General features: G+C 39.7%; 2 protein-coding genes across 4 annotated transcripts in view; both read left to right on the top strand.

The window, feature by feature from the left end:
* Positions 1–20,047, top strand: part of LOC118419506 (cytokine receptor-like factor 1) — a 28,512-nt gene extending 8,465 nt beyond the window's left edge. Inside the window, exons 2-6 of one of the 3 annotated variants that reach the window (XM_035825917.1) lie at positions 3,607–3,746; positions 8,626–8,901; positions 11,263–11,386; positions 13,868–14,028; positions 19,961–20,047. In XM_035825917.1, coding sequence (XP_035681810.1) covers positions 3,671–3,746; positions 8,626–8,901; positions 11,263–11,386; positions 13,868–13,883 — 492 coding nt within the window. In that variant the 5' untranslated portion in view covers positions 3,607–3,670 and the 3' untranslated portion in view covers positions 13,884–14,028; positions 19,961–20,047. The other 2 variants (XM_035825916.1, XM_035825915.1) reach the window with 2 other exon arrangements.
* Positions 1–25,750, top strand: part of LOC118420158 — a 65,938-nt gene that overhangs the window by 33,643 nt on the left and 6,545 nt on the right. The window lies entirely within an intron of this gene.

The raw sequence follows: 25,750 nt of genomic DNA, 5'->3' as shown, positions 1-25,750 counted from the left end.
ATGTCAAGAAGGCGCCCTATATGTTAAAATGGCTGCGGGACCAGGCAGCGGACAAGGCACAGTGGAATGGGATGTACAAGGACATTAATGAGGACACACACTGATTTGGTGTGCCGATGTCAGTTTTGCTCGATAAGAACTGTACATTTGCACCTAAGAGCAGTACATATTATTATTATTATTATTATAATCGATGTCGCTACATCCTTCAAAATTATGAGGTAGTCTGGCAACATTTTGGAAACACGACGCGTGCCCGCGGTAAGAGTTTAATCCGATTGTGTGGTCGCGATCGCAAGTTTGAGTTTAATCCGATTGTATAAAACTCATGTTAACCCGTGAACGGGTTTTCGGAAAAACCTGTCCAGTCCAGACAGGGAAATGGGGCGGAAAACCCTGTCCAGTCTGAAAAGAGGGTCTGCATAGCCGGTTCCTTGGCAATGATTAAAACTATTACTAGTACTTCAGACAGCACTTACACAGTGATATACATATTTTAGATACTAGTAACTCATGTAGTTAAACTGTTCTGTATGTATTGTATGTACAAGATGCCATACACTGTATCCTCTACAGTTGTCGTGCAATAAAGTTCTTCTTCTTCATAACTATAGAATCGGCAGCATAATGAGTGACCCAAAGGTGCAATATGCATGCACAGAAAGTCAGTTCTGTCAAATGCAGTACCCAATTAACACTTATCTGGTAGGACATGAGGGGGAGAGAATTACACCCATTGTCCATCAAACAATGGATAGTGAGTGTTAGTCACTTTCGGGTTGTTAAATAGTGGCAATAGATTACAAAGACAGGCTTTAAAGGTTTTCTTTAAAAAAAAATAAGTGCGCAGCACAGGCCTGGTTTAATAGAATGACTGTGACAGGTTTCAATATGAACACGACTTTAGTACACAACGTTATAATATAACATATATTTTACAATGCACTACAATAAAGCCGAGCCGAGATGGCATTTTTCAAACCCTAGTACAAGTTGTGAGCTATGTAGAACTATGTATCCTTTTAGAAATAATGTGTTTTATTTGTAAAATTATGCCATAAGGCTAATAGCATGTTCAGTCTCAAAGACTTAAAGAGTAGAAGTTTTTATATGATCAAGGAGCTTTTATGAAACTTCTTGATATGATGCAGTGCACAGAAGTAGCAATGATGGATGATTTTTGTTAAGTTATAATTTTTGTATGACATTGTGTCACACTTCAAGTTGATGATATTTCTGTGCTTAGCCATATTGAAGATAAAAAATGTTGTTGTATATTAGTACTTAGTAGCTTACAACGTATACCCCCATGCAGACCCTCTTTTCAGACTGGACAGGGTTTTCCGCATTCCAGACTGGACAGGTTTTTCCGAAAACCCCATGTGGGGTTAACACATTTTTTTTAATCCGATAGAAAATGTCAATCGGATTCCTCGTTTAACTCACTTGCTTTTGTCCCATGTGAACAGGGTCAAAGATATAGTTGAAGCCATCCGCCGCAAAAAAGGATGTCCAAAAAAGGAGTTCAGGCTGTTTGAATCATTAATAGTTGTCATCTGATTTTCTACAAGTAAATGTATCATTGTATGCATGGTGCTCAGGGTTCTCTAGAGAAATTTTTCACAGTACTGGGGTCATATACTCAGCCATTTTTACTAAATTTTAGGCAGTAGGGCAGTGAGTTGTTATCTAAGTTGTGTCTAGGGCACAATTGTCATGATTATTACCTTTGCCAGAATGGCTAAGGTTATGTTTTGGGCTTGTGAGTCTGTGTATGTGTGTGTCTGTGTGTGTGTCTGTCTGTTAACAGCATAACTCGAGAAGCCTTGGATGGATCCCGATAATATTTGGTAGGTGGGTAGGGGTCGAGAAAACGAAGGTCAAGTTCGCTAATGGACCCCCCAGCGGCTTGCTAAGGTACTGCAGCAGAACCTCAATTTTTAATATCTCGTGTCCTGGACATGCTGTGGTTATGATTTTTGAGTGGTAGATAGCCACTGGGGCAGAGAGTAACTACTGTGAGTTTGGACCCCCTAGCGGCTTTTTTAGAACTGCAGGCTCCGGTTTCCTTTCAAACTTTGGACGAGAATAACTGGAGAACATGTTAATGGATCGTCATGATTTTTGGTATGTAGATAGCCCAAGTAACAATGTACATAATGGAATACTAATTATGCAAATCATCAACTAATTTGCATAATTAATGAGGAAAGTTTATAAACCCACTGCATTTCACGATAGGACTTTCAAACTTGTCACATATATAGATGAGAAAGAGAGAAATATCAATGCATATTAATTATGCAAATGACGGCCTCATTTGCATAATTAATGAGAAAATATAAACGTGCTGACAGATCGTTATGATTTTTGGTATGTAGATAGCCAAAGGGAAGACTTACATGATGGAATTCTAATTATGCAAATTGGCAGCTAATTTGCATAATTAATGAGGAAAGTTTGTAAATCCACTGCATTCCTTTATAGGACTTTCAAACTTGTCACATTTGTAGCTGAGAAAGAAAGAAATATCAATACATTATTAATTATGCAGATGATGATCTCATTTGCATAATTAATGGAAAATAAGAACGTGTTGACAGATCGTCATGATTTTTGGTATGTAGATAGCCTAAGTAAAAACTTACACAATGAGATACTAGTTATGCAAATTAACAGCTAATTTGCTCCTTGAACTGCAGGAGCCGGTTTCAAGAAGGATGAAAGGATCATCATGATTTTGGTATGCTGATAACTTAAGTGATGCTTGATACAATTTAATATTATTATGTAAATAGGGATCTAATTTGTATAAGCAATGGGAACCAACTCCAGGCATATAAAATAAAATGTAATGAGTAACACTTTTATGTCTACAGACATCATTCTACATAACAAACCTGGTTTATTTGGCAAAGGTATGTGTTCGTGGAACTCTAGTTGTGTATCGTTTGGGTTTTGAATCATGGCCCCAAATGCTCATACTTTGGCACCCACAGCTTAGTGACCTTGCCCTAAACTCTTATACAGTTTTTGCTTTCCTTCTATATTTTCATTGCATAAAAAGTTAAAAATTCATTGTTTGGAATATTAATGTGAGCTCTGATATTCACAATTGTCACAATCATGATGGTCTGTTTTATGTAGCCTGCCAGGTCCATTATTTTCCTGCCAAAATCCCCAAGCTAAAGAAAGTGAGTTGACTTGGCCTAATATCATGTCTGTACAGGGTTGTAGCCAGCCTGAAATCATTTCTCGTCCCCTCGATTTTGAATCCTATTGGTGCGACGTTCCTAGGGGGTTCCGGGGGCATGATCCCCCAGAAAATTTTGAAATCTAGACCCTAAGTAAGTTTTGCTGGTAGACTAAGCTGTTCAACGGGCCAGCGGCATCTGTTTGGGTGAAAAATTTCACAAGAGAGACAGTCTTTTTTATATCTTAGTTTGCATATTGATTTTTGTCCGTCACAGAGGACGGAATGGGCAATTTTTTTTCCGTCCCCAGCTGCATTATTCCGTCAAAAAACGGAAGGACGGGCCCTGGCTACGACCCTGCGTCTGTACATTCTATGAATGATTGTTTACCAACTGTCTTTCTTGTCCCCAGACGTCCATAATGATGCGCTAGATGGAACGACAGTCGTGCAGTAGTTAGACATCGCAGCATCACTATGGCAACACGTTCAGCTGTCCGCTCATCACTCGTGGCTGTGAGTGTGCTTCTCATGACCATTCTCAATTTAAGTGGTGAGTACATTCATGGATATTAAGGTATTTCGAGCGGGGGGTAGGTACGGGAGGGGGGCTTAGCGGCTAAATTGGCATTTTGACCTTCCATTGTTCTCTCATTAATGAATTAAGAAAGAATTAAGCTGTAACGAATATTGATAGATGGGCATGAAAAAATTCTAAATCTGATTCTCTGGGGGCCAAATTGATGACGTCATCAGGTTTTGTTGCCCCCAATATTATTTTTTCTATGACAAAATACAGCACCTTGGTACATACCACAGCAATGAAACTATGTTTTTCATGTGCATAATGATGAAGAACTCACTTTTGCGCAAACTGATATCTACTAACGATCTGTAGTTATTAAGAATTAATGTTTTTTAATTAGATGAAAACAAACATTTTCTAATTACTACAGATCATTAGTAGATATCAATTTGCGCAAATTTAAAGTGCGTTTGTAGCTTTTATCATTATGCAACGAAAAACGAAGTTTCATTACAGTGGTATGTACCAAAGTGTTGTATTTTGTCATAGAAAAAAATAATATTAGGGGCAATAAAAATGATGACGTTATCAATTTGCCCCCAAAAAATCAGATTTAGAATTTTTTCATGCCCATCTATCAATATTCGTTACGGCTCCATTCTTTCTTAATTCATTAATAAGAAAACAGTGGAGGGTCAAAATGCCAATTTAGCCAATCGAAATACCTTTTTATGATTGTTTGATAACTCAGGCCAGTCAGGGCTCAAAATACCACCTGCATATGCAGGTTAGTGCAGGTAAAATTGGAGCTGTGCAGGTATTTCTGGAGTCTACCTGCACCTACATGTAACCTGCACTGGTCTATGTACTGGGTTTTATACAGAAATGTCCTATGATGTAGGTGTATTGTTATTGGCTGCATTGGTTAAGTATAAAAGAAAAATAGCAATGGTACCTGCACAATTTTAGTTATGATTCATACTTCCTAAGTTCACAGTGGTGCAGGTAAAATGTGTCTGGTGCAGGTAATTTTCAATGCACCAGCAGTGCAGATATGTGGAAAACAGGATTTTGAGCCCTGTAACTGCAAGTAACTGTAAGTAACTGCAATGATTTTACAGTCTTTAGGCCTAGGAAAAAAATGTTGTGTTTCCTGTTTCAGTCCTGAAAAAAATTAGGGTTGGTAGGTAGGGATGATCTTTTTTTGTTTTTTTAAAGACTTTGGTCCCATCTCTATAGCCTGACTCTAGCCTGGCAAATACAGTTTACAACGTAAAACTGAAATGCATGATAGCACATGAACAAATTCTACACTACACACAAGTGTTAGACTGCGAATGTCACTTTGGGGATGTCCTGCTCTTCAACGAATGTTACCAGCAGGGCTGTCTCCAGGACCCGTCCCTCTGCCTCAGGACTGAAATTTGCTTGTTGGGACAGAAAAAAATATTACCCCATCCGTCCCAATAATATTAACTTCATGACATTAAACTGTTGAAAATATATTTTTCTGACCTTAAAATGACACGTTTACCGAGGAAAAATCAACAACTTGGTCTACCAAACTAGCCTGGGTACCATTCGATTTTTACCGGGGCTCCTTACACTCGCTTCCCTAGAAAAAATTCCAGGCTACTACCAAACAATGAGTCGGACAAAAAAATTAAAGCTGGAGACAGCCCTGGTTAGGCCTACGTCACATTTCCTACCCGGGACCCGGCCGGGCTGAAGCGAAAAATTTAAGTTTATGCCAATATGCACAATGCATGCTGTTGAATTATTTTTGGTCCGTTTTGTGTTGTTGTTTTCATTTATATCATACTTATCGTTCCCAAAAGCTGCCCGGTCGGGCCCCTTTGTGGAAATATGACCTTAGCCTTACCAGGCCCCCTTTTTACACCCCAGCAAACAAAACATGAAACACCCACCTGAGCCTGCCAAGTTGATATCTTACTTATTAATCTCATGTTTATTTTTTTATTCTTATTTTTTTATTTATTTATTTGTTCAGCTGTTAACAAACAGCCAGGGTTGCCCAACTAGCCAGTGGCTATTACTAAGGGCTAGCCCTGTGCATGTTCGCACATGCTTACTCACGGCGCGGCGGGGTTATGCCGCCCCTCGCGGGGTGACATACCCTTTCGCTGATGTAAATCACCGTGTGGCTGATACGGAACGGAGGTTCGCCAGGCCTCCATCCGGGTGATTTGAAGTGAATCACCAACTCCAGACAGAAGGGTTTTTGCTCCATCTCACACCGCACCATCGCACGTGTGGGGGTTCTTTAACGTGCATGGGGTGTGACTCTCCCCATACACGGGACCTCCATTTAGCGTCCTATCCGAGGGACGGCCCTAGCCGAAGCTAGGCCTTTCCCAAGGGCACAAGATCGGTGACACGCAGACGGATTCGAACCCGCAACCTCTCGGTCACGAAGCACGAATGTCGCCACTGCGCCACGCGGTCTCATGTTTATTAACCAATGTTTAGATATGAATATTATATGTACTTATTGTTAATGCCTTTTTGTCAGTGACTAACAAGCAGGGAGGAAACTGAAAACAATATTTTTATTTTAATCAAAGACAAGACACAAGACATGCTAGTAGAAGCATGTTTGTACTACTTTAAATGTTCCTCCTTAAATGGAAATAAAAACTTTAATCTAAAGGAAACAAATCTAGCATCTGTAAATTACAATGAATATTTCTGTAGTGCTGTGTATTAATAAATACAATGAAATACTGTGTTGCATGTAACATGATGTTACAACTCTGCCAAATGTGCTGTTAGCAATCAGTCCACCGACTCCCATTTAATACATTAACAACATACATGTTCTACACTTGTTTGCAATTTGGTATGGCTCCTCTCTTTTTAAAATTTCTCTCCTGTCGAAAATGACACTATGTATTTGAAATAAGGTCAAAATTCCCGCTTTACATGCAGCCAATCACATTGCAGCAAACCAAACAACGCCACCTAGCGATCTAGTTAAAAACTGCAGTACCTCATCAATATTCAAAATGGCGGCGTTTCTTGGCCGAGCGCTAAAGTTTCTTCCTTCGGGGCCACATAAATGCGTCTCAAACACAGAAAAATGGATTGAATACCTGTGGACAAGAAAGAAAAATGTTGTTTGCCCCATGATTATTTTCTTTGAGCGCTGATTCTTCATTTAGAGTGAAAATTTACGAGGATAATTGAGGACCTTTCCGCTGGAGCTCCATATACATCATGTACGTACCCGATCGGCCTCGTGGTAACATTTTTTTCATAGGAAATTTTCATTGTTGACCTAAAATGGAACCGACATTTACACAGTGGGACGGATAAGCATTTATTGTAGGCTAATCTAATTTGATTTGTGGCTATTTCCCCCTTCCGTGACCATAGTAAGTAAGATGTCTAAAATGACTTTTAGTATTTCTTGAAATTGTTCGGACTTCTGGGTCCAAAAAACGGTTCACCCAAAAAAAAGTCTAGGGTCGGCATGTTTTTCTAGTGTCGGTCGGGAAACAGGAAACACAACTTTTTTTTCCTAGGCCTTAAAGAACAGATGCCACTCCAAGACTACATATTTTTATTGTATGTACCAATAATATTATTATTCAGAAAGCCTGTGCGTATGTATATTTTTGACATTTGTACCTATTTTACCTACTTTTTTAGGTGGCATCTGTTCTTTAAATTACTTTTACCAACACAGTTAACTCAAGCAGTAAGCTGAAAATGTGTATTTTGAACCCTAGTAAGAGACTTCCTAAAGTCAAAGAAGATTTTGTGAATGAATAACACCAACAAAGGGTTGTTGTTTGGTATACAATCATGTACCATGTTTTTTGTGTTCAGTCATTTGTGTAACTTTTCTGGCCATGCAAAAGAGGGCAACTTTTAAAAAGAAGAAAGAAGGTTGTACTACGGCGTGCAGCTGTGGAACAAGCTCCCTCTCGAATCATGTAGCCTGATGAAGTTTAGGACATTTAAGCGCCAATTGACTTATACCTAATTGCTTAGTAATGCTATTTTTACAGCTATGTTGTTATTGAAATGTGCCTTTATTGTTATTGTGTTGTTTCTATGTATGTCCAGGATTGCCTGAAAAGCAGATCTAGTCTGACCTGAGTTGTACGTTCCTGGTAAAATAAATAAAGTGAAAGTGAAAATGCATGCATCAGTTGTGGTGTGCCCAGTGGATGTCATCCACGTTATCAAATCAGTATGCAGGGCTCGAAATACCACCTGCATATGCAGGTTAGTGCAGGTAAAATTGGAGCTGTGCAGGTATTTCTGGTGTCTACCTGCACCTAACATGCACTGGTCCATGTACTGGGTTTTATACGTAAATGTCCTATAATGTAGGTGTATATGGATTGTTACTAGCTGCATCGACTTTTATCACCTATAGAATATAAAAGAAAAAAAAAGCAATGGTTGCTGAACAATTTTAGTATGATCTATACTTCCTAAATTCAGAGTGGTGCAGGTAAAGTTTGTCTGGTGCAGGTAATTTTCAACGTTACCTGCACCAGTGCAGGTAGCAAGAAAAAAATATTTCGAGCCCTGGTATGGAAAGAAGTGAAGAAAGAGGAGAGAAAGGATATTGGAGTTTTCTTTTACACAACCAGTAATATAAAGTCTGACCTGCTTGCTGCTTTCAATTTGTCTATCAGACATCTTCCTCAGAGCTTGTAACTGGAGTGCTGCTTCTTGCTGCAATGTATGTAGCAGATGTAGGTGAGACGTTACTTGTTGTGTAAAAGAAAACTCCAATATCCTGTACATTGTACCAACCTGATGAAATTTATTTTTAAATCAGAAATAAATTTAAAGGTAACATATGAATGTGGCCCCATGTGCTACATGTAGCTTTCTTGCAAGTCTGACTGTTGTTACAAATGTACAGTTCAAAACAACGTTCAACCCGTAACTCCGGTGGCCGAAATAGGCTCCTCTTCGTTCACCTTCAACTGCACCGTGAACCGAACGGACCTCACGGCGAACGACACTGTCTGGAAGCACTACAGCGAGGAGCTTCCGCAGAAATGGTACAAGATCGTTGACGCTACCCTGATCCAGCTGGTCATCCCCAACATCACGGAGAGCTCGCGGGGAATCTACGAGTGTCGCTCACGTTTGGACAACCGGCACCTAATTGGGGGGGAGATTCTTGAAGTCGGTTGTAAGTAACGTCTGTCCTGGAACAAACACTAACACCCGTCTGTTTTTGTCTTGTCTTCCCTTGCACTAACAGGTGAGGTAACCCCAAATGACCCCGGGCAGTAATCGGTTCTGTCTTTGTCCTGAACTGCACGCTGTTTGATACCTCGATGTATACAGCCCAGCAGGCGTATTGGAAATTTAACGGTTTGCGATTGCCCAATGAAAGCTACCACGTGCTAAGCGATAGCTCGCTCCAGTTGGTGATAGAGCCGGTGCATGTCGGCTCGGTCGGTAGATACGAGTGTTATCTGCCGCCAGCTAGCCTGCAGGGTGGCCAGAGGCTCAAGGTCGGATGTAAGTACCCCGTCCCAGTGTGCTACATTGCGATTGGATGGCAAATCAATCAATCAGTCAATCATTCAATCAAGTACAATAAGCAATAAAGGATAATCAGTGATTGTCAAAATTAGCTGCAATCTACAATGTAGCTGTGGATCACTCAGCCAGTATCTTGTTAGATATAAAAATCAAGAATCTGATCAATAATCATTCGATTTTACTGTATTTTTTTACTGTAACAAAATTTAACCAATCAATCAAAAAATGATCAAGTCAATAGAAAAACCAATTAAGATATGTGTTAACCAGTCGACAGCCAATACCAGACCAATCAATAAGTAATCTATGAATAAATCAACCAATATCACTTTACTGAATAACTAACCAACTAATTAACGTTTCACTTAACCAATAAAACAAGTCTTTAACTCTGACTAACATACATGTACTTATGTTTTAGTATTTCTTGACTTTAATCAATGTTGCATGCAGATTCTGACTTTGAAATTTTGTAGCAATTTCTTCAAATCAACTAACGGTCATTACAAGACGTATGTTTTGCTATCATGATGGTATCAATGAATGTTAGTCGCCCCCATCAAAATCCTTTTACTGCAAGGCAAGGTTCTAAAGGGTTATGAATTTCAACTTGTCATGGACTTGCCTAGCCTGGAATCCAGCCGTGTTGTGCTTTGGTCGCTCCCCGAAGGTACGCTTCCTGCCAACACGTCTGGTGTTCGTTACCATTGGAACGATCGGCCCTTACGTCACTAATGAGCAGACTCATGAATTTTCATATTTGCCGCTCTTTGCTGATTGGATGACCTCTGAGAGGAGAACACCAATCGCGAGGCGCCATTTCTCACGTGATCTCTTGTCATGCAGACGTGAAAACTGTAAACATAATTTTGAAGGGGGCTTATAGACCTAACAGCCAATCAGAAATATCGCATAAAATCTCTGTGAATATGCAAATGCCGATCGTTCCAATGGTAACGAACACCAGACGTGTTGGCAGGAAGCGCACCTTCGGGGAGCGACCAAAGCACAACATGGCTGGATTCCAGGCTAGGACTTGCCTGATAGGACAAGTGAATTTTAGAAAACCTGTCCAAACCTGGATGCAGTAGTGCCATCTGGGTTTGCCATGGCTGGCTTGTTTTGGCCTTTATATTATAAGCGCCTTAAAATGTGGGTATTATTATTGCAGTTATATTTTTCATTCATGAAGAATGGGACAAACATAAAAACTGACACTACTTTTGTAATTTTCAATGAACAGGTGCTTTTACTGTACAGTAATAGTGTTTTTGTACTTTTTTCAAGCTGAAAACATTCTATTCTTCATGTTTTGGATTAGCCCTTATCTTTACCCCAACCATTTTACAATTTTTATTTTTTATTTTTTTTTCCCCTATCGCTCCATATTTTTATGAAAAAATCCGTGAACCAAGAAATTAAATTGGTGTGGCCTAACCCATATTTCAATCTTAAAAATTCTTCTCCACCAGAAAGTCACTTGGTTCTAGTTTATAACCATTCAAAGAAAATGGGGTTGTTGGCCTCATTCTCCGAGAAAAGCTCGCTCTATGAAAGAAACCTCAGCTTTGACCCCCGTTCCCTCCTGATACAACCAGTAGCACCCATCAACTCAAACCTGTCCTTACACCAACTAAACTGCTGAACTGAACAAATTTTGACCAAAACAAGAAAGCTTAGACCCTACCTGTCCTTTCTTACTGAAAAAGTCTCCAGATTAGGCAAACATTTTCAAGGAAAAGAAGAATTTTCAAGGATTTTAAGTCCCACCCAAATCGTATTCCCATTATTTTGCCCTCTACTGCGCAATCCAACTCTGATGTCAGCCCTAGACCATGCTTGATGCCCTAGACCATGCTTGATGCATGTCCAGATGTGTTTTGTTTGATAACAATAAGGGGCCTTCAACTTTGACATATTGCCCACAATGCATCACACTGCACCTGCACAGATCAAACTGTGACCTGGCTTATTGTCACTCATGACCTGATGACCTTTCTAGATCCTCCCGATCAGCCCACGTTCGAGCGCTGTCTGTCGGACAATCTCGGACCCTTCACGTGTTGGTGGAACCGCGGGCGCGACCCGATACTCAAAACAACGTACAACCTGACTTACACCTTCAAGTAAGTGTCCAGCTCCAATTAACTCCTTTAATAGCTTTCACTTTGAAAAAGAAAAAACAATTCCCAAGCACAACCATACAGTAAGAAAACTTACCAAAGAAAATACAATTGGCTAGTACATGTACATGTAAGTGAGATTTTGAAATTTGGAAAAAATATTTGTATGCTTGGATGTCTTTTGACAATCATAATCGTAATGGGCCTTGAGAAATGGAATGTCGATGTAGTCGAAATAATAATATAATTATAGAATATGATATCATTGCATATCACTGAATGTTTCCATACTGTTGCATTTTCTAAATATTCATTGATTGTTTCCATACTGTTGCATTTTCTAAATATTCAGTTGCATATTCTGTATACAAATGTATAATGATCAGTACAAAACTTGCTAAGACATTGTTACTCTGAATGATTATTGCCTATTAACAATTTTCACACTATTTCCATATAATTTTTAGTATATTTGATAATCATGTGTATATAATGCATTGTGGTACATGTACCTTACTCATTGTTTACTTTTCAAAGTGCTTGTCTTCCTTTCCTCCCAATGTATCTGTTACTACTGTTAGTTACTTTAATTATCTTTAACTTAAGATATGACAGTTCCTTGACAAATTTATGTGACATACAATGTAGATTACTATCTGTACACTTGTCATACATTTGTTAATATCAATATGCTCATGACCACCTGACCATGAATAACTGTTTAAGTCTTGCCTCAAAACTATATGATAATATCCATTTCCCTCCTCTACTATAGATTATTCATTCTACAGCAACTGATCTCTTCAAATCTTTTTCCAGGCTGGCGTAAGGTGTTGTCTTATACTTGGTGGTTTTATTCTCACTGCATACCTTCCCCTTGCACCTGAATATGTATAATTATTTTCTTTAAAGAGATTAAGGTTTGGCTTAAAAGGGAGACATGGTTGCAGTCATCACATGCAGTCTATAACTTATTTATGATTTTTATGATGATCATTCCTAAACTTTGATACCCAGCTTCATCCGACTTTCAATCAATCATATCTAGAGCTGTGAACATCATTCACTAAAAATTCTTAAATGACAACTCTCATGAAGAGAGCTTTCAGCTGATACATGAGTCAGTCAGTCGAACTTGCTGAAGCTCGATGTGACTTTAATTAGGGAGAAGAGATGCTGCCACTGTGAGTGGTTGAAGGTTGTTGACCAGATAATCTAATTTCAAGATTCTTTTTTCGAATTCCTTGCAGTCCCCAATGTTGTGTCCCTGAGAAAGGTACTTAACAAGTCATGTATAATCATCCTCTCTCGTCTCAAGGGAAATGAGTTGGGGTTGTCCTGGGGATAGTATCGGATTTGAGATTGGATCAGATGTCAAATGTTCTAGGAGAGCCATTAGGGCTGTGTACGGTACAGTGTACCGATACTACACAAGGGAACTGACAGAAAATTTCACTTCAAATTAAGGCAAATAGTCCCTTTAGATGGTAAAAAAAAACCATTCCAAACTTGCAGAGACATTTTGCATACATGTTAGCATTCAGAAAAAAAATTTTCATTGTCAACATGGGGACAATTTTCGTCTTAGTTTCCATAAAATAATCCCTACTGGTGATGTTGGTGCTGTGGAATTATAGATCCTACGCAATAGGTTTGTGTCTATTTTTAACACTGTATATACCAGTTCAAACATACTTTTTCGTCACCAAAGATCGTCAAATATTTGGACAAGCAGTTCAGGTACAAATTCAGGTCCGGACCTGTACCTAAACCCGTGTACCTGTACCTAAAATTTGTTTAGGTACACAGCTCTAAGAGCCATACCTTAAGCTCATCAAAGGACCCACTTCATACACTTATCAAAGTTTGAGAGTACTGTTCCATCCCGGCGGATCAAATCTATATTGAAATTTTGTATCACTCTGGTCTTGCACAACTTCTGAACCAAAGGTATGCTCAAAGTTGTTAGGCCGGGTTAAGCGGAACAAATTGTTCACGGCAAAGTAATGTTATTCATGATACTGCTGGCAAGCTGCTGACAGTTGCAAAGTGTATTTGTGAATGGTCTTGTTGGTTAAAGTGTAGACAGTTACTGACTGCAGCTATGTCAGGAGGATATGCATGCTTGATCGACTTGAAGGCACTTGTCTCATCTATTTTCAGGGATGAAACTGGCAAGGTGAAACTCTGTCTGGGAGTACTGTTCCATCCTGGCATGTTGAAAATTTGTATCCCTCTGGTCTTGCACAACTTCTGTAACAAACATGTCCCCAAAGGTGGTCAGGCTGGGTTAATTGAACAGAACAAACTGTTCACAGCAAAGTAGTGTTATTCGTGATACTGGCAAGCAAATGACAGTTGCAAGATGAATTTGTGAATGATCTTGTTGGTTAAAGTGCACAGACTGTTGCTGACTGCAGCAATGTTGGGAGGGTGTGCATGCATGCTTGATTGACTTGAAGGCACTTGTCTGACTATTTTCAGTGATGGTACTGGATGACACCGATGTCCGAGGATGGGAGAAAACTCTTGCCACTTTCCATTCAATGCAACGTTGTATGGTATAATTCACTATATGACTCTCACAGCCACTAATGCTCTTGGCAGAGCTTCGGTTATGCATGATGTTGACCCACAGGATCAAGGTAATGCTACCTGTGTGATAACCTTGGGTACTCAATTGCTTTTTCTTCACTTTTCAGGATTCTGTTGTATTCTCCTATGCAGAGCTAGAACTCCTATAAGATTCTCCTCTGCTTCTCCAGGCAGGGTTTTCCACTTCTGTGGGCGTGACCAGGTCTCAGCCAATCGGATTATCACCTCACAAAACAGACAACTGGAAAACCTGCATTTCTCTATATACATTCCTGCTATAATGGAAATTTGAAATCTGGGCGCTGATTGGCTAAGTGCAAACCAAGGCAAGCTTGATAAAAGCAAGATGCCGCAGAAGTTAAAAACCCTGCCAGGAAAAGCAGAGGTGAATCCAAGGAGTTGTAGGACAAGGGTTCAGCTCTGCACAGGAGAGTGATCTGTTAATGTGTCATTTGTTGTGTGAAGGGAACTGTTACACATCATTCCTGCAAATTTTCCCTTGATTAGAAACAAAGTCTTTCTCAGTTTTCTGGAGATACCAGAATAAAGAGAATTGTACAAAATTAAGAACTTTGCTGATGATTGTGAAAACCTGAATATGGTGTACAAATGACTGAAGTTTTACAATGTCATAACAAATTTCTTTCCCCGTTCAAGCAATTGGCTATCAGCTTAAGCAACAAAACATAGTACAGTAGAAGCCAGTTAATTGCATGTCGGATAAACGAACACTTTGGTCAATTGCTCGGAATCCCTAACCGGCTCCCATTCACTCCATTGTTAGTGACTTCACTTATCTGCACGACGAAAAGTCACCAATGCCGGATAATTGCACGAAAATTTGTCAAACGTCGTCGACAACTTGACTGAAAATGCGTGCTAAAAATCGGCATACGTGGTACAATTAGGCCGATAATTGCCTGTGTAAAGGCGCAATGCCAATACCGACAACATGTATGAATTTGTTATAATAAGCAACAGGAAGTGATATTGTGGGAGGTCGCGGGCGGGTCCCGGGCGTGTCGGCGCCGTAAAGAGACGCACGCCCGCTAAAGGCCGTCAAAGCCGGCATTACGATTTGGCAGACAACTTGCTGTGACATACTCAATAAAATTCGTTCTCTACCCGTCCATTGTCTACTTACTGTAATTGCATTTGAGATCGATGGGAAATACTTTTGCGCGAAGGAGAAAATATTTGCAGTGGTTTAAAGTTCTGGGCAGCCAACCACACAGCGACTCGGGTCCTATAGACGGTAATAGCAGTCGCTTTTGGCGGTGCGGTACTTTCGTGATCATCAACTGTCAGTCAGTGTCTACCCCCTGGATACATACTAGTAGTACAGCACAGTGTACTTTAGTATGATCATAGTGTTGGCAGTCAAACCTGTCCCAGCATTAGACAGGACACTGCTCTGGACTGACCTGTAATCATTGACATGTCACAGTGCACAGTACACTGTAACTTATACAGTATATGGTCCAACTTTGTAACTTCACATTATTGCACACGCCGGATAATTCCACGAAAAATGCCCGGTAAATTGGGTGTGCAATTAAACGGTTTCTAACTGTAATCGTATCAACAAAACTCCTTTTCTTCTGCAGCGCTGTCTTCTAGCACCCCTGCTGAGCTAATGGTCCGGAATGTGTTTCTTTCTCATCATTTTCATGTAGCACATACTGCACCAACTTTCACATAGGGTGCTCAATACACATGTATTTTTTCTAACCTTCACATCATCCCCCATCTCTCCTGTTTGTACTTGTTTTGTAGTGACGGTAGTGGGCTACCATACACCTGTCCCGACCTTGAGGTTTTAGAAGATTCCAGTTCCCTAGCATGCCACTGGGGATACACTAGTGCTGGGCTTGAACACAGGTTCATGCTTACAGCCCAAAACGCCCTGGGCTCACAGAAGACATGGCCACCAACATACGTCAATCCCAGCCATTTTGGTAAAAGTAATGAACAAAAAAGATCAGAGAAAGGACCAATGATTTTCACAAAAAGGAAATATGCATGCATTCTGAAATCAGCACTAGAACACCAGTAATTGTTTACATCAAAATGTCAATTGTTTTACATTCGATCACATCACTGAAATGAGAAAAAGGTTCAAAGTTTTGATTATCAGATCAAAAATCCAGAATCAGATGTTGCTTGTCTCTCCTTTGTTTCATGTTGTTTTTGTTACCCTGGTGGAACAAATTTGTGTCTCTCTACATGTATATGTCCTTCTGTCTGGTATCGTGTTGGCTTTATGTTTGTCAAAATTCATCATTGAATTTTAATGTGACTTAAGCTGCTTGCCTTGGGGATTTAGTTATTTCCCAAATGCTGCATGCTTGGAGGATAATTTCTGACCACGTTTTTTGGCTCCACAGTGTAGATAAGGAATACAGAACTGTGAACGAATGCGAACTTACATCGATGAACGGGGAAACAGTGGCTTTCTTCTGCACAGACACAACAGCTGCTGATCTTTTACACAAGTTTGTAATGGAGGCCGAAAATAACCTGGGCACTGTAACGTCCGACCCTGTAATCCTTGATCCAGGACATTATGGTATCACACTTCAGTTTGTGTAGAGGTGGTCATGGTATCACACTTCAGTTTGTGTGGAGGTGGCCATGGCAACAGCAGCAGACATATATGGCCACTAGAGTGCATTTTTTTTCTAACAGAGTCGATCCAGTAACTAATTCCTCTGCATCTTCTTCTCCCACATATACTTCCTTCCTTCTTCCTTAGCGTGCCTAGTCCTGAGGTCCATGTATGTCCCGATCTTTCAACTGAAGACGACTTAGTAATTTGTCGATGGGGAAACACCAATGCCGGAAACGAACACATGTTCACCATGAGTGCGCAGAACGCACTAAACAGCTCAACGTCATCTCTTCGTATTGATCCAGGGCTATATGGTAGAATGCGGTTTTCTTGCATATACGGGTGGCAGTAGATCGTTTATGTACATAGTGGCAAATGCGTAGTGTCTTGTCATAATATTACAGCACGACGTAGATTTTTTTGGTAGTTTAGTAGATATGATCCTCTTACCTCCACCTCTCCTTCCTTCTGCTCTATCCCTATACCTGTGTAGAGTGGGAAAAGAGGCCAAGGTGTGTCCACACTTGCGAGTTAAACAAAACAAGTTGATCTGCCACTGGGAACATGTCTCACCCGGTTATGTATGGGAACGATCAAAGAATAGTTGTGACGGCAGACAATAGCCTCGGCAAAGCTACGTCAGTGCCCAAGTTTCTCGACCCAGACGAATATGGTACAAGATTCCATGCCTTAGACGTTTGCATGGATGGGCCTGTTTTAGAATGAAGGTCCACTCATTTCACTATCACCCACTAACAAACTCTACGCTAAGCAAATCCCACGTCTAAACGTGACACTGTGGCATCCACACATTCTGATTAGCACGTCATCACTTCATGAACATGTGCACTACAATTCCGTTTGTAAGGCCACACCAATTTTATTTGTTGTTCCTTGGATTTCCCGACCCTATTTTTTCCAATTTGAAAAAAAAAAAAAAAACTTTTCAAATTGATGGCCACACCTCCTGTTGACAAAATTTCACTGCCTCTCCTTTCTCAAATTAACTATGGGCCTCAAATTCCAGTAGATGTACGTGTCTATTTTGGACGGTACAATTATCATTTTTCTTCAAACTTTCAACTTTGCTACCAGGGACCCCCTAAATGTTGAAATGTTATTTCTGTTGTGTAACTTGAGTAAGCCCCTCGATCTCTCCTACCCCCAACTTTTTGCAAAAGTTTTATTTTTATTTTTTTCCGACCGGCCGACTCAATTTTTTCCTGAAAAAATCTGAGAAACAACAAATAAAATTGGTGTGGCCTAAGTCATTGAGGGAAGAGTTCCAGCATGGAGTTGTACCAACAATGCACAGTTACCTCTTGCATGTTCCCAAGCTTGCTTCTTGTCCTTTAAAAACATCAGAGTCTTCGATGTTCTATGTTTTGTGCTCTCTATACCAACCCTTTACTTACCAGTGTTTCTCTGTTTGTTTGAACCTGCACGCTCTTGGCTCTTGTGATTGTTAACAGTCATACATCAGGGGTGCCTAAGCATTCGCACGAACCCTATGAGATTCGTACAAACCTTATGTGATATGCACGAATCACTATGCGAAAACGCACGAACCTTATGAAAATCACAGGAATCACTATGCGAAACGTACGAACCTTATGTGATTCGCACGAATCACTATGTGATACACACGAACCTTATGCGATTTGCACAAACCTTATGCGAAACCGGCCAACTGCCGCCGGGTCACGTGACATCACGTCATTCACATAAGGTTCGTGCAAATTGCATAAGGTTCGTACGTTTTCGCATAGTGATTCGTGTGATTTTCATAAGGTTCGTATGTTTTCGCATAGTGATTCGTGTGATTTTCATAAGGTCCGTGCGTTTTCGCATAGTGATTCGTGCGTATCACATAATGTTCGTATGAATCTCATAGGGTTCTTGCAAATGCTTAGGCACCCCTGATGTATGACATATCAATACTGTGTGGACAACTTTCTTTATAATATGGTCAACAATTTTTTTCATGCTTTGCGATTGTATAAATTTTAGACTTCAATAATCATTGATCTGCTTCATATAGGATTTTCTATGCTGTGAGGCTACTATAAACTTGACTATATACTAGATGACCTGGAAAGCGTTGATGGAAGTGTTCTTGCAGCTTTTGGACCATTAGGCCTTGTTAGGCCATGTTAATTTGATAATCATGACATCCTCTGGGAACCTCAAAACTGATGCGAGCGTGGAAATGAAAAAATAAAAGTTGCCTTCATCATGAAATCAAAACTATAAGTAAACACATTGTCACATGTAATATGATGAATTTACAATATACTCGTCAGAACAATCATAGTCTTTTTTTCTTTTACACCTTCTTTGACTTTGGCATTCCATGATATTAGCCATTTTCCGATAACTTTTTCAATCTACAGCTGCTGCATGTATTTATACATGTACATGTAGCTGCTTTGTACGGGGTACAGTTCATTTGTATGTTTCGAAAACTTTTTTGTGAACGGATGAATATCTCTGCGCATGCGGATGTCATCCATGAATTAAATCAACATGGCCTAGCTGTACTATATGTCTCTCATAATTATGAAGGTCCACACATTATTGATGAAAAAGAAGTAGTTTGTACTTCCTTGCTTGCTCCTGACTTGCTTACTGAAACAGAAAAGCTGCTGTTTTGTTTGTGTGTAATGCTTTTTGATAAGAGAATGAAGGAAAAAAAATGAATAATTTTGATTTTGTTGTTAATTGATTTTGTCACTACCTTAATTTGTTGCTAATTTGCTAACAATAACTTGTGATTATCATTTAACTTTTTGCATGAAAGTTTGTTTTGTGTTGATTTAATATGCACAATCATACAATGTATATATCATGCATGCATCAAAAGTACCTAGTTATAAGTTTTACATTACATGTAAGTAATGTCATGTTAGGCGAAAAGATCAAGTTTTCTTTTTTTAATCGCAAAATTGAGACATGTTGAAGTACATATATACATCCATAACGTTTTCCTTGATCAACAAGTTGATGGACAAAAATTTGCATTTGTTTTTTTCACAGCTTTGTAAATCAAATACGTCGTTTCAAACTGCGATTTAACAATAACAACAAAAAACAGTGCTTCTTTTGTTTGACTTTTAGACATTGACAAACTTTGAAGGTACTGTTCAATTTTGAAAATGTTTCTTTTATTTGTTCCACAGACAAACATTTGTATTTTTCATACTTTCGATGCAGGCTCATATAATAGTGGATTTTCTTAAAGAAAACATGCATGTAATGTCTCTTGACTAATAAGAACTTGTAAATAAAAGTATGATAGCATTTGCTGGCATTCCAGCTAAATGTTCTATTTAGAATGAAAACTGTGCACTAAGTCTTACCCCTGATTGCAGTGAAACCTAGGAGTGTTCGGCGTGTGGAAACCTCGGATGTTGGGGCAGATGCACTGACTGTCCGCTGGCAGGAGCCAGATGGCCTCGAGTCTTCTCACTTCACTTTGTTCTACCAAGTGAGGTACTGGTCAGAATGGGACCAAAGCTACAAGGTACAGCATGTACTACTCAGTCAGTAAAGTCTGGTTAATATGAATTTAATGATGCAATCCATGATAAATTTTCTATAACACTGAGAAAGAGCTTCCGGTGTTGTCTTCTTTCGTAATACATAATAAATTATTTGCTGTGGGAAAATTTCATTTACTGTATGTTGCCTGTAATTTGCTTCGTATATGATCAAGGTTCATATTCTTAAATGCTTCAGACAAACCTTTGTAAAACATTCATGTATCTGTTCCTACACTTTCACCATCACAAAAGGGTGAAAAGAAGTCAAATTCTTTTAGTAAAGTGAAATTATTGTGTTGATACAGTATGAACTTCATGTATCTGTCAACTATTCTTTGTTGCGACCTGTACATAACTGGGGTATACATAATCATACATTGTACATGTATGTCGGTATATACAAAATTATATGTACATGTATAATGTATAATGTATAATGCACCAGATCATTAACACACCAGATATCAGATTATGCAGTATGCATTTATCAGATTTTGCATTGAGACATGCATCAGATATTAGATTATCTACTAAATCAAGTTTGTATAATGTGTGCTGATCAGAAATACAATTAATACTAGTCCCTCTGCTTCTCTAGGAGAAGAATGCGAGCAGAGACAAGTCTCTGGAACTGCGGGACTTGAACCCCTACACAGAATGCACTAGCTGTGTGCGCTCCCATCCTCTGGAATATCAGACTTCGGACAAGTTCAACGGCTTCTGGAGCGACTGTGCTCCCAACATTACTGTGAAGACCCGGGAAGCAGGTGACATTTTTTTAGACAAAATTCTGTAAGACTTCCAGGCCTCTGCAAACATATAGTTTGGTCCCCAGCCATGCATGTAAGTCCCAAGTTGGCATTGACATGGTTCACCCAGTATTGAAATTGTAAGATGGCCCAGTTTGGATATATGTTGGCAGTCTGAAGTTTAATAATTTATCATTACCCAATGTACTGTAACACACAGTATACAGCTGTTAGTACTACGTTATTGTATATACAACACGGGGTATTCCGTATCACCGGAGGTATCAGCGGGACTGCGGGAGGGCGATCCGACCTGCGGGAGGGCAGCGGGACCGAGGGTGATACGGAATACGTGTTGTATTTTATTTACATCATGCCAACCTGAGAAAACACATCTTTTGATTAGAAATGCACCAGAAGTTGAGAAAATTTGGTGCTCTCGAACAAAAATTGCTGCAACAGCAATGTTCCAACGTCCGAATCAGGTATTCAAATTTTCGACCGTGCCACACTCGGCGTGTTCAGAATCACAGTATGTTCGAATTATTCGATGGATGCCTGTGTGATACAACTTCAAAGCCTGTGTGATACGGCTTTTTATCACATGGTCCGGAACACCTGTATCGAACGTTTTCGTGTCACAGGTATGATATAAAAACAGTTATGTAATACTCTGTGTAATGTTATTTAGTGGTTGTTCCCATAGCTCCCTCTGGACAAGTTGAGGCCTGGTTGCTTGTGACAAGGGACAGTACTAGTGGAAACCAAAGAAATGTCAAGGTCTTGTGGAAGGTGAGAAAATTTCATTACACATGATACAGTACTTTTTAAAGATCTCATTTACTTGTCATGTATACATTTGTATGCCTAGTTGCATGTACATTGGAAACCCCAGCAATTTGTAGTGAAAACAATACAAAAAAAACATTTAAAAAAAAAAATTTTTCCATGTTTTTTTGTTGTACACAAAATCTGCTCTTGTGTGATTTTCAAAAATCTAATGTGTCCGATCTCTCTGCCAACTTCAACGTGTAGAGCTGGAGGAAGAGCATGTTGTCACATTGATTTGCATGGTACTGAACATTTCACAAATTAAAACGAAATTTATTCTCACACAAAAACAAATCATAGCCTGGCCTCCGTAGTAACTGCTGACTCAGTCTTTTCGCTTGCTATCCCCGTTTGCCAAGCAAAAACATCATTGAGACAGCGGTTACTACAGAGGATGGCATCCATGCTTAACAAACCAAGCAGAGAACAGTATGGAAATGAGTTAGTGTGGAACTGTTTTCTTAACGATGAATTAGGGTTGTAGCCAGCCTGAAATCATTTTCCGTCCCCTCGATTTTGATTGGAAACCCTATCGAGCGCCAAAGGCGCGAGTTTTTTTTTTTTTTTTTAAATCTAGACCCTCTGAAACGCTATTTCCTGCATTTTGAGGTGTAAATTTTACTGGTAGACTAAGCTGTCAGATAGAATGTTACACACCTTACATTACTGCAATTTGCACAGAAAATAAACACTCAGTATGTTTAGTACAACAACACTTTATTTTGGAGATCTTTGCAAAATTTCAAGTTTTTTTATCTGTCACAGAGGACGGAATGGGCAAAATTTTTTCCGTCCCCAGCTGCAAAATTCCATCAAAGGACGGAAGGACAGGCGCTGGCTACAACCCTGATTTAGTCTGGCCCGGATGAACCCTCTGCATGTATTTCTTTCTCACTGCAGCCTTTGCCACCTTGGGACCGCCATAGCGAGGGAATAGACTACGTCGTCACTTACTTGCCACGGTCAGAAGGTGGAATGACTGTGGGGGCCGAGAGGAGGACTTACGTTTTCAACAACCAGACGACGGACAGTGGGGAGACTCTGCCAAGCGTAATATTCCAGGACGACAGAACATACGTAATCAGTATTTCAGCCAACAACAGTTTGGGAAGTACTTCTCGTGTTACCACGATGACTGTACCAAAGTACCAAGACAGTAAGTCTGCCCTTTTTCTCGGCAGTCGACTAGCCAATGGACAGAAATCTTTGTTTCGATGACTAATCTGCATAATTTACAGCATAGTATCTAACACTCAAAAAAGAAATGTCATGTAACCTACATGTACTTTTCTTCACCCAATTTCTTTCTTAATGTTCTGTTTCTGATTACAGTTTGGAAAAAAATTAGCATCTTTTTATTTTGTATACAGAATTGTACTTGTCAGGTACAGTAGAAACCGCTTATTTTGGAAGCCCATTTTCCAGCACAATTTTCCCGATTACCCGGCTTTTTCGATTATCAGGTGTTAGCTCAAACAAACTTTTACGGGGGGTGGGGGTGCTGGGTTGTTCCGGACATAACACACAAATGACACACATTGAATTATTATACATTCAAAACATAATAATTATCAACTTGTCTATGAATTGCAAGGAAATTCATTTTTACATGTATCAGTACGTTTTACTTGTACATGCATGTGCTGTATCTACGAAATAATCATTGTCTCCTTATCAGTTTTGACTCCACGGAGAAATTCTAACAACGAGCTCTAGCGTAATTTGTTACTTACCTTATCGACCAAATCCATTGATTAGACTCCACAGTACTTCTTAGCAACAATTTCACTGGCAAATTATCCTTTATCGGTAATTGTAGTATTGTTATGTGTGCAAATTTCCGACGGTTTTTAGTGTCGAAGAACGATGCGATGCATCAAACGATCTATCGTCTCGTCGATAGTATCGGCTTGAACAAAACAAAGAAATTAACACTGCTAGCACATGTTAAGCTTCCGAAAAAAATGAGCTACAGATGCAAACGTATTCTAACTTTAATTGCCAAATAAAAAAGCGTTTTGATTAATAGAGAACTAATCAATTAGGGTACAGTGCACGTGCTTACTACATAAAATTTGTCGACATGTGATACACAGACAAAAACATTGCTACGTCTTGTAGGACGAAAACGCTCTTTGTTTTCAGACAAACTTTATGTACTACTACTCATACTCGGAAATAGTCGTCACTAAGGCATTAATTAACACAGTCTGTTAATCTTCTTATCTACATGTACAAGTTTTCAGCTTACGATTTCCACTGAAATTTTGCAACAGTCGACAGCATCATTTTCAGAACATTTCACTCCCGAAAACAAAGATGGCGGACGCAGCGTATTTTGTAGTATCCCATGATTCCCTGTGGCGACTGCTGGGCCGCGCGCTAGCGACATAAATTTCAGTAGTAATATGGGGTGCTGTATACAATGGCGCTAATGGGAAATGGGAAATGAATTTTAGAATCCTTTGCGATTTGGCGGTTTTTGCTACAAAGGTTATTGCAAATAACTGGTTTCCATTGTATAAGTATAATTTAGAAAACTGAACCAACAAGTACATGACGTCGTACATGATTGTACATTTAGATTTTGTACAATATCTACTTTTTCTTACATGTTCAAAGCCCCAATCTGTTAAAAGAGTGTGACATACATGTACTTGGGGTTAGTGGGGAAACACAACACATTCTTTCCAAGGCCTCACTCTGACCTTTCTTCCTTCACAGCTCCAAGTGCTCCAACAGATCTGAGCTCTTTGGTCTTGGACGACGATACAATTCAGTTGTCATGGCAACCCATGTCCCCAACCCGCAGCGAAACTCAATTGGGCGGCTATATCGTTTTCTGGCGGGAGTGGATCGAAGTACTCAGCTTGTACCAGTGGGTGGAGAAGGGCTGGGCTCACGTCAATAGCTCGCAGTCAACATTTGACGTGACAGGACTACGCGTAACCAAACCAACCAGGTTCAAATTCGGCGTGTTGGTTAAAACGTCGGGCGGATTTGGGACACCCGTGTACATCAGCAATTACACTAAAACAGATGGTAAGTGTGATTATGTAATAGGAGATTTCACAGAACAGAATAAGGCTTGCATCAATACCTCAGGAGTTGACGACATTCTTACCAAAACACTGAAGTCATGTTGTAGATACTTATTACTTACTTAACTTGACACTTGATGAAGTCTCTTCAAGTGGCCTGCATCAGGGTTTTATCACAGACATGTGCAAACAATGCTCTCAAATTGGTACATGTAAGTGCAAAGTACATGTACAATGTATGTCATCAGGACATATTCAGATCTTGGCTGAAATGTACCATGTCATGTATGTCCCCCATGTGATGCAAGCAGGTTTTTGATCAGCAGAAGTGTGAACTCTTCTAACCAGCAAGTAGTCAAACACTTTCCTAATACTGGAATTATAGTTACTGTTTATGACAGCTTAACACCTGATAATTCTCTTTGGGTGAGCGATAGAATTCCATTTCATTGTATACATAGCAAAACTGAAGAACAGTAATAGAAATTAAAGTCTGGTGATTGCATTGCTCGATCAACTCAAATGTCAATTGATATATTGTGACTGGGAAAGAACAGTCTTTTTTTGATATGGACATTTTGTGACACATGACTTGACTGTGGTCTGTTAATGGTTTGTACCACAGTATAGAAATCACACCCAAACTTCTCTTGCTTTACTACTCTATAGTACCCCAAGGATCTGTGGAGGATGTGGAGGTAAACCCTACAGGACCCAACATCCTGAATGTATCATGGAAACCCCACGCTCTTCAGTGGAGAAACGGCCTACTAAAAGGGTACAGGATCAGCTACTGCCAGGTGTCCAGCTGTGATGGTGGGTACTTCTTTATATTCATGTTGCAGTCCATGCCAAAATTGTCTGTGTTTCTGCACTGTAGTTTCTCTTTGTTCTGCCTGAGGAAGTTGTGCAGCTAAGCTCTCTAATACAATGTACAATGTCATGTATGTCTGAGAGTTTAGGTAGAGGTAGGACCAGGTCCAGAGGATCACGACCCG

Source organism: Branchiostoma floridae, chromosome 7 (genome assembly GCF_000003815.2).
Source record: "Branchiostoma floridae strain S238N-H82 chromosome 7, Bfl_VNyyK, whole genome shotgun sequence".
NCBI lineage: Eukaryota > Metazoa > Chordata > Leptocardii > Amphioxiformes > Branchiostomatidae > Branchiostoma > Branchiostoma floridae.
This window is presented reverse-complemented; position numbering and strand designations above follow the sequence as displayed.